Source organism: Halictus rubicundus, chromosome 12 (assembly GCF_050948215.1).
Source record: "Halictus rubicundus isolate RS-2024b chromosome 12, iyHalRubi1_principal, whole genome shotgun sequence".
NCBI classification, from domain to species: Eukaryota; Metazoa; Arthropoda; class Insecta; order Hymenoptera; family Halictidae; genus Halictus; species Halictus rubicundus.
Window position 1 is genome coordinate 4,945,174 of NC_135160.1, and position 10,124 is coordinate 4,955,297.

The window sequence follows — 10,124 nt, forward strand, 5'->3', positions numbered from 1 at the left end:
ATTGGACTAAGGAGATCGACGTTGAAAACGAGTGTCATTGAGTGCTTTAACAAAATATTGTATAATGTGTAACAAACAAAAAAAAACGCTGTACGCTTGTGATCGTTAAGGGTTTACGTGTCTTTTTATTATTGTATGTATTTTATTTTTTTTTTTTGTTTCTCTTCGTACGAAATACTAATCCACCTTTTTCTTTCTTTCTTGGCAAGCATGGCGCTGCGCCATGTAAAAAACGGCTCGAACGTTTCCGTACGGTATGTTCCTTTTTATTAGGCGAGACACGCGAAGATCATTTCTATTAGCTGTAACGATTGCCTGTAGGGCTCCTTCGTAATATCTTTCAGTATATTACTGTATTGTGATGTTAACTTAAGCCATGGACCGGATATGCGCGGGAGCATGAAACTCGAGGTCGCTGTAGTGAATTCTACCGCTCAGGTGAGGGATCACTTTCTCAGTTTTTTAGCTTGGCTCGAGGAGCTCCGACGAACCGCGAGAACGTGGAGATTGTTTAATAGAGAGGAGAAAAAGAAAGAAAGCAAAACGAAAAGAGAGAACAATGGAAATGTATCCGCATATTATCTTCGAATGGCGAAATCCGACGATTGGGGACTGTGTATTGTGATCAGCAAACAGACTACAATGTAGTTTGTTCGTAACTGAATGAACAAACGGAAACACTTGTGTAATAAAGTAGATATCCATTAAAATCTGCAACCCCTTATTTTCCCAATCCCAATAACACTAAACGTATCACGGTGTCAAATGACCGCTTTATTGAAATTATGAAAACGCTTTCATAGGATACGAGTTCTTTATCAAAAATAGGGTCAATCGAATGAAAATATTTGTTGACCCAACAAGATCTATAAAGGTAAGGCTATCAGAGTGATAAAAAGCGTCAATCGATTTCTATTCAAATTTATTTCCAAATTTGCTACTCCATCTCAACATCGACAACAGCATCCTCCACGATGATCTGCTCGGACGTGACAGGAACTTGTATCACGGGCAACGGGTCGGGAGATCTGGTGTACGTATTGCTGGTCGAGTGTTCCTTGAAATATTCGCCGCCCTTCTCCTCGTACTCCTTTTTATCGACTAAAAACTCCGGCAGGTTTCCGTTCAGGCCAAAGTCTCTGGCACCGTACCACGCGTCTATGCTGCTATTTTTCGCGATGTTTATCTGAAAGTTGGAGCCGAACGGTCTGATCTCGCGAAGCTCGCGGTTCAGTCTCTCCAACAGACCCGGGAATCGTGTTGGCCCGCCGGTGAGGAATATGTTTCCAACGAGACGCAGTTGTTGTTCGGGCGGGTAGAGTTTTAAAACGAACTCGATCGTTTCAGCGATGCCTGCTTCCATCGAGCCGATCATGGACGGCTGGAACAATATTTCCGGGCCTCTCAGACGCTCTACACCCACGTGCAATTGGTGAGTCTCTCCTGGGACTATGGGAACATTGGATCCGGCCCCGTCGAACTCCGGATCGTGATGTCGCAGCACGTCTTCCAATTCCAACAGCTTCTCTTGCTCCAGTTCTGAATCGGAGTCTCCGCCTTCCTGTGAAACATAATTTCAATTGAAGTAGAGTGGTCTAATTGAAATATGATGGACCGTGTAATATCGAACAGATTCCATTCAAGATCGTAAACTACTTAAAACGTCTACGAACCCTGTTGATCACTTTATAAACGTCCCAATCTTCGTCCCTCATGCCGAAATCGTCGTCCCGTTTCTCTTTCCTTGCTAGTTGACTGATGATTCGCATCCTTTCCTGAGCTGCGGCTGTTCTACGTTTTGCCATGTCCTGTCTGCGTTGCCTTTTCGCCATTCGTTTCTCCAATATTTCCTGCCTAAAGCGGTCAAAAGAATTGTATGGGTTATTTTGTGGATTTTATGCATTTATGACAAAAGTCAGCAAGTGGAATACAAAACAATAAACATATGAGAAAAATTTGAACTTACCATTATATTATTTCCAACCTATTCAAACTATTAAATATGAAAATCAATTTCTACTGAACACCTACTTGTTGCAATTGAGATGGTCAATTTTTATCTTGTGTAAAGATTCGCAGTCCATTTACTATAATGGATTCGTTACCGTTTCTTTCTCACGCCGGCAATCCATTCGTCGAAATCTTGCTGGTCCTTCGGCTGCAAGCTGGATTTTATTTTCGGTTTCTGCTCCTCCATTACAATGTTCTCTTCCTGAGAATTTGCCGCCACTATTTTCTGCCTTGTTCTTTCTACCTTTGCTTGCAGATTATTAATCATTTTGATCAAGTCCGTTTCGTTCGCGAGGGAATAGGTCTTCAGAGCTTGATCGAACTCGTCGGTCTCTCCCTCTTCTAATAAATCTTGAACGGCCAACAGTTGATTCAATTGCTCCTCGTCTTCTGCTAACTGTGAACGTCAATGGTTATGTTAGACCTTTATCTGGTAACGATCTTCCTGTATGTAAAAAATATTACTGACTCTCTCTTCCCTTTTACGCGCATTAATTTCCATTAATCTTCTAGCTAACTCGCGTTTTCTTTCTTTTTGTTGCTCGACCGTTAAACCGGGAGCATTCGTGGGAGCGACGTAGGGCAGTTGTACTCTCAACACGTTCGAGTCATAATGATCTGGATCGGCCCATTTAGAAATTTCGTCTTGATAATTCAAAGCTATCATAGAATGTTCATGTATTAATTCCTGCAATTTGAGAAGTTGAAGTTTTGTAGTTGAAAGTGATAACTAGACTGTGGATGCTTATGCAAAATAAAAATTGTCTGCATCGACTACAAGAAAAGAGAGTTTCGTGAAAATTGTTTTCTCCCGTTAATAATTTTAATATCATACCAGTAATATTAAATTCATTTGATGTTTCTTCTATTTTGTGATTCACCTACTCATTTTTACCATGAATGCATAAAATCCGCAGTCTAGTGATAATATACATAAGAAACGCAAGATTCGCGTACTTCTGCTCTACTTGGTGTTATAGCATTCACGTGCACCGGGTACTTCAGTTGAAGCAGCCTGTGCATGTAAGATGTAATGTGGTATCCACCAACATTGATCCTTCTTGAGTTCACAGGATCCGCTTTGCCATCTAATATCGGTATTATGTGTGTAGTGTGGTAGCCAATGCTGATGATTAAGCCGTCTGGTGGACAGTTGTTGTGCTGATAAGAAAACAGGCAGTCTACTCCATATGCTATCGCCGGTACATTGTAACATTCGAATAGGAGTTCTGCCATCACTGAAATTTGCTGAATTAGTAAATGCACATTGATTTTAAGAGAACACACGAGGTATACGTTTCGCATTACAATTTCGAGAATAATTAGGGTTTAAGAAAGTTTCTGTTAAGATGATCGGATGATTAACAGTGCCTTCCGTGTCGATTCCCATATGGGTGAAAGTATAATCAAATATCTGTTCCTGGGCTTCAAAATGGGTTACTACGTTCCTATCGAACTGCGTTTTCAATTGAAAACGAACAGCCTCAATGTTCGCTATGTCGTTCCCGACCTGCGGGTCTCCATCCTTCTTCCCACGCTCCTTTCTTGGCTTTGCAATCAGATTTTTAAATATCAGCTGAGGTTCTTTTTCGGTAGCCCAACCCACTCTACAGTTATACGATCCTAATAAACATTATTTCTTCATTTTCGTTACGTAAGGTATGTGCTGTATTAACTGTCAGTAAGCTTCTCTACTCACCGTTATCAATAACAAGTGGCGTTCCTTCGGACTTTACTCTGTCCGGATAAATATGAATTATGTCAGGTATAGCTTTAATGTCTTTCAATTCAAGGACGTCCATTTTATTAAATTATATTCCCTGTATTTTTAAAATCGTCGTGTACTACATGGGATCGTTTATTTTATTGCGTTGTTTTCGTCCATGATGTAAACAATCGGAGACGAAAAATAAAGCGGTTAAAAAAAGCTTGTGACGCTATCTATGGCAAAATGCCCAAATTACGCCATAGACTTTCGATTTTCATAGATGTCGTTCGAAATGTACTTTTCTGTATGCGATTCTGCATTATCGACACTATCAACAGTGTCACCGACGAGATATATATAAAGCTATAAAGACTGCCAGCCTTACGGGAGAATGTGTCGCTCGAAAAATACGGTGTTGTCTACTGCCCTCTAGGATAGATTTTGCCTGGAGTAAGAAACAGAAGGCCAACGACGGTATCTCGTCGGTGCAGAAGACCACGAAGGAAATTCTCGTCGGTGAGAAGGTGAATCATCACGGAACCATATCGATTATCAAATGTTACATTCTCCGACGAACGTATTCTAATTAAACAGATATTTTTTTTAGTGTTGCTTTTTAAGATTTAAAATATTGAAAGTAAAACTGATATCAAGGACGAAAAATTCGTAAAAAAATATTTTACGTAAGAAATTATTAAAGCATAATTTTAGGAAAATCAATTTCTACTTCCATATGAGATACCTTAATTTGTAATTTAAAAATATTTCATGAACAAGCATTATTTCCTTACCCTTTTTTTATAGATAATTGTTCCAAGAATCGATCTGTGGGAACAGAAATATGTTGAAAACCAGAGTAGCGTTTATTTAACGTACTATTCCGAATAGTATAGAGTTTGAGAGAGAATCACGTGGATGAATTAATATAATATAAAATAATATAATTGTAGGAGCAAAGATGGACAAATTTTTATTGAAATAGACATTTCAAACAGCGAATAAAAGATAAAAAAATGATTTGTTACGCGTCAAATAAAAATAATTATGTTATCTCTATTCCACACGTAATGAATTTATTCGACGAATAAAGGTTTTTTTTTTAAAGACCGACCAACAGCCTACAATGTAAGCAGATGGAGAATCCAACATTATTGGCAATTTATGCTTTTATGTTTTTAATCAGAACAATATTGTTAATACGAATGAGTTGTAGAGCTCATCCCGATCAAAATGAGTCCAAACACGACATCATTTGGACTGTCTTTAATGAGATTGTAATTTTTATCGTAACATTACGTATCAGTGAAACTTGTTCGATTACACTCGAATTTGACCTCATTTTTATCAGGAAAATCTCCTCCATTTGCTCGTCACAATTTTATGAGGATATATTGAAAAATCTAAAAGTTTAAACTTTCATACGTGCGCGATTCTCCATCCGCTTACATTGTATGTCGTCTGTCGTCGCTGGGTCTTTGAAGCTCGGCGATCGGCAAAAGTTATTCGAAGATTTATTCGAAGCCTTCAAATAAAAGATACAGATAAAAGATGAAAAAATTATTCGAAGTTCGAATAAATCCGCTTCGAATAAAAAAAATTATCTTTATTCGTCGGATAAATTCTCGAAAAAAAAACTATTCGATACTCGTCGAATAAAGATACTTTTTTTATTCGAACCTTCGAATAACGAATAAAAATTTTTTTACCTTTTATTCCTTATTCGAAATTTTTATTTAGATAAATATATTGCCCAACTCTGCTCGAAGCCGCTTATTCGAGCTGACGAAAATTATTCGAAATTCGGAAGAATTACTCGTAGCCTCCCAATAATAGTACAGATAAAAAATTAAAATTTAATTTGAAGCTTCGAATATAAAAAAGTATTTTTATTCGTCGGATAAATTCTCATCTAATAAAATTATTTATTCGATACTCGTTCAATAAAGATGCTTTTTTTTATTCGAACTTCAAATAACAAATAAAAATAAAGTATCTTTTATTCAAATTTTTATTTAAATAATTTTTTATCCCAAATAATGCCCAACTCTGCGAGGGCAGTTAGCAGCGTGAAAGATTTACTTAATATTTAATTGAATTTAATTATTACAAAGAGTGTATCATTACAAGAGTGAACAAAGTGCATGCACTTGGAACTGTTACAGAAATATGTAAGATCACCCTTTCGATGAAGTATCGAATGAGGTTTATAACACGAGCGACTGGAATCCGCCTCTTTTGAGGAGTTTAGTACACACTGCATGTCTAGCCTTCCTTTAATTAGTTTGGAGGCAGGTCTCTGGAAGTTGTGGATGCATTCGGTTGTATGGTCTGGCTTGCGACTCAATAGCAATTGTTAGCGTACCATAAAACTCCAGATGTGACACAGAACACAGGTAAGTGTGCTGGGCGCTACGTCACCAACGCACTAAAGGACTGAAATGAAGGAAACACTTTTGTTTTTTCAATGATCGTCGCAAAAATTGTTCTTCCTTGAATATGGATGGTACCATGGTATTGAGTTGTAAAAGAGTGTTAAACAGAGCTGCAATGCAGCCCATAAAAATTTGTAGAACGGTGAAATAAAGAGTAAACTAGAATGTTTTCGAGTAAAATTATTTAAAAATAGTTCTAATGTGTTTTTAAAGTCATCTAGTAAAAATCTTATGGTGCTGAGGTGGAAAAAATACTTATTCATGAAAGAAAAATTTTTTTAATTAATAATAACAGTAGCTAAATATATGAAAAAATTTAAGATAGTGTTGATGACAATAGCTCATTATTAAATTAATATTCAGGTTGGTCGCTTTTAAACTTCGATATGAGATCTGTATTTGTTCGAATTTTTCCGGATTTTCCATTTTTTACAACTAGAGTTTGCAACTACAAACTTGGAAAAAAATAAAATACGTATCATTACAATTAATATTATTCTTAATTTATATTAATTAGAGATTTTGTACACAAGATTTACATGTTAGTTACATATTTCATATAAAACAATTAAGCTGTACGTTCTAATCTTGGTTAAAAAAATAATGTGCGTTTAGTTTTATGCTAAAAGACTGACCGGTTCTGTTCCTGGAAAGACTGACCGGTTCTGTGCCATGCTAAAAGACTGACCGGTTCTGTTCCAGGAAAGACTGACCGGTTCTGTGCCATGCTAAAGCGGCGATGTCACGAAAGTGGGAACTCCGAAACCCCGGGCGTGAGCACTCTCATTCCTCTCTGGTATTATTCAATTTATGGCCGAAGCATAAGCCAAAATAAAACACGGAAGGTGGCAGAACGTGATGCGTTTCGGAACGAGCGTTCTAGTAAACGTTAAAAATTTTTATTTTTAGAAGACTGAAACTGACAAAAGCGCGGCGCCATATTGCGTGCTTGTGTTTGGTTACTGTTCTGGCGCGTGGTCGAGAATTGTTATATTTAATTAATTATCATGTCTGATAACCAGGTGAGTCGACTAGTTCCGATAATCCGGCAGCTAGTAGCAGTATCTTATGATATAAATACAATGTAACATCGATATGTTCGTTCATACGTTGAGTCTAATCGGTCTAACCTTGCGTATTAGGAGCAAAAACCCGAAGCCGGCCCAGGCGACGCTAATTCCGAATACATCAAGCTCAAAGTCGTCGGAAACGTAAGAGATGACGAATTTATTTCTCTCATTCGCAATCTTCATCGACAATATCCCTCCGTTGACTTTATTGTTTCACTTTTTTTTTAGGACAGCAATGAAATTCACTTTAGGGTAAAGATGACTACTCAAATGGGTAAACTCAAGAAGTCATATAGCGATCGTGTGGTTAGTTTTTTTTTCGTTGTTTAAACAGATGCACTATTTCATGCAACTTGAAAGTTTCAACGAATTTTGTAGTAGAGCCAGTCTTTAATTATTTCCGAACTATATGATCAGTAATTAAAAAATTCTTTAGCACTTGAAATTCTGTATTGATTTTAGTATTGTAACTAGAAGTACGAATGATCCGAGTCTTAAGGTATTTGAAAATTACTCATCATACATATAGTACGTCTTCGAATGTTTAAAGCAGGGCTGCCGAACTGGTGGCTCTTTCGCCCATCTTCCTTTTTCGACAAGAAACCCCACTGCGTACGCCCCACAAGCTAGGCAGTCACAGGGGAAAGGAGAATCGTAACTGTCTCATTCTCCCCCACTCCGTTTCGCTCATGTGCTTCTCTAGGGGATGGACATTGGCGGAGGAGATTGGGCGCAACAAAGAAAACAAGCGAGGCGAAGCGTGGCAGAATGAGACAACAAGATTTCTCTGCATTTGTTTAGAATTTTGTTTTCCGAGGAGATTGTAGAGGGGGAATGGTAGGAGTGTCCTGTGGCTCACAGGGGAAAACAAGTTAAGCAGCCCTGGTTTAAAGTATCAGAAATTGTATGTTGAACGTAGAAAAGGTGACTATACGATAACAAATTTGATGCAGGGTGTTCCTATGACATCGCTCAGGTTTCTTTTTGATGGTAAAAGGATTAATGATGATGAGACACCAAAACAGGTAAATAAATTACAGCTGCATAACATTAATCCATAATTCTGGAGACAAGAGTTTCAGTTAATAAGAATTTTATTTACGAAATGTCAATGCACTTTAACAATGATTTATTATTGTAGCTGGAAATGGAAAACGATGACGTTATCGAAGTGTATCAAGAACAAACAGGTGGTCACTACTAAGGAAATTAAACCTATTATTCAGTTTTAATATCTTTTAAAGTGAAAGTGACTATCGTAAAGAAATGGACAAGTTCATCAGTATGTATATGTATGTTTAAAAGCATTATGTAATTTGGTTTTTTTACGTAATATTTTGATGTGCTATTCTACATTCCTGTAACGAAGCAAGATTAAGGACCATCAACAGCCATATTTCATACAACATACACATTCATTCACTAAAAACAAAACAACAACAAAAGAAAAACACGAGAATCATGCCTTAATGTCATAAGTTTTGTCCTTCACTAACATCTGGCAATATATTCACATTTCATAGATTTCTGAATTTCCGTAGATTTAGATTATAAAAGTTTCGAAAAAGAAAACAATATTCTTAGTTTCATTATTCGAGCACAGTAAATATTATACACAATGTGAACATGATTTTTAAAAAATTGTTGCGTTTAAGCTGCATCTCTAATAAAAAAAAAAGAAATAATTGTAATACTTTCTCCTTTGCCTTTTTAATACAATTACAATAGTAACAATTTTTTATCTTTGAGATTTTGATGTCGACGATATATACAGAGGATTGGTTGTTTTCCTTTTTCTTATGGTAATCATGGAGTAGTTGATTCGATGTAAGTAATGTGGATGCTTCCTACAAATTCGTTGCTATTAAACAATTTTGTCCAGAATATGTTCTATTGCAATGGACAGTATGAACATGTATGCTTCTATAGGAATTGTTATTGACAGATTCTCGTCTTCCGAGAATCGGAGTTTGAGATTGCAAAAGCTGGACCAAAGACCCGTGGATTTGTTAACTTTAGGCGCTTCAATTTTTTTGTTCGTTTTTTTCTTGAAAATCTTTCAAATTTCTATGAGCATCCTCATTACAAAATACTTACTCAATGGTTTAGCAGGACAAAATTTCAACAAATTGTAATAAAATTTATTCTTGTACAAATAAGTAATATAGTTTTTGTTTTTATTAATAACTTGTAAAAGTTGTTCGGAATTTCGTTCTCTACTATTAAGCAGTTTTATTCTTCGAACAATACTAAATTCTCTTTACAGTTAAATTAATTTACTGTGGTTCCAAAAAGTTTCTCTATACCGTGATCGAACTTTTCTATTCTGTGATATGACGATATTAGAATATATAAATAGATTAACGATTCTTATTATAAAATTCGATCGAATACTTCTATTACTTACTACTTTAGAGTGCGAGTATGGTATCTAGACTACTAATTTATAGAATTACAGTTATTAACACATACTTTTTTATGTTCCTTGCGTAGAGGAGGATCTTAAAATTATTATTATTATTATTACTAGAACTTATTACTTTTTTTGCAGAATGGAAAAAAATGGTGTACACAAACTTTCTAGAACCACTGTAAGTGGTAAACATGTTTATAGTTAGAAATTGTAAGTAAGGTATAACAGTAACATTACTTAGTATTCTCTCGTAAAAGTGGAAGAAATTTTTGAATTCCGTAAAAAAAGCAGATAATGATTTTGATATAAACAGCATTGTAATAATCATTCAATTTCATTAGTGTCACAATCATGTTTACATCTGGCAATAGTATAAAATACCTGTAATAATTACCTACAACAACAACAAAAACAAATAAAAATAATCCTTCATTTTTTCCTAGTTATTTTGTATATACGCGTAAAAGACATGTGGAGAAATGAAACGGAAC

General features: G+C 36.0%; 2 protein-coding genes across 2 annotated transcripts; one reads left to right on the plus strand and one right to left on the minus strand.

Moving 5' to 3' along the window:
- Positions 1-140: 140 nt before the first annotated feature.
- Positions 141-3,945, minus strand: Arp5 (Actin-related protein 5). Its single transcript, XM_076797602.1, has 7 exons — positions 3,710-3,945; positions 3,319-3,633; positions 2,968-3,248; positions 2,480-2,698; positions 2,106-2,407; positions 1,674-1,854; positions 141-1,561 (listed from the first exon to the last, which is right to left on the minus strand). The coding sequence occupies exons 1-7, from the start codon at positions 3,810-3,812 to the stop codon at positions 938-940; spliced, it is 2,025 nt and encodes a 674-aa protein (XP_076653717.1). The 5' UTR covers positions 3,813-3,945; the 3' UTR covers positions 141-937.
- Positions 3,946-7,032: 3,087 nt separating this feature from the next.
- LOC143359741 (small ubiquitin-related modifier) lies at positions 7,033-10,079 on the plus strand. Its single transcript, XM_076797918.1, has 5 exons — positions 7,033-7,172; positions 7,293-7,361; positions 7,449-7,526; positions 8,174-8,245; positions 8,362-10,079. The coding sequence occupies exons 1-5, from the start codon at positions 7,158-7,160 to the stop codon at positions 8,422-8,424; spliced, it is 297 nt and encodes a 98-aa protein (XP_076654033.1). The 5' UTR covers positions 7,033-7,157; the 3' UTR covers positions 8,425-10,079.
- Positions 10,080-10,124: the final 45 nt, after the last annotated feature.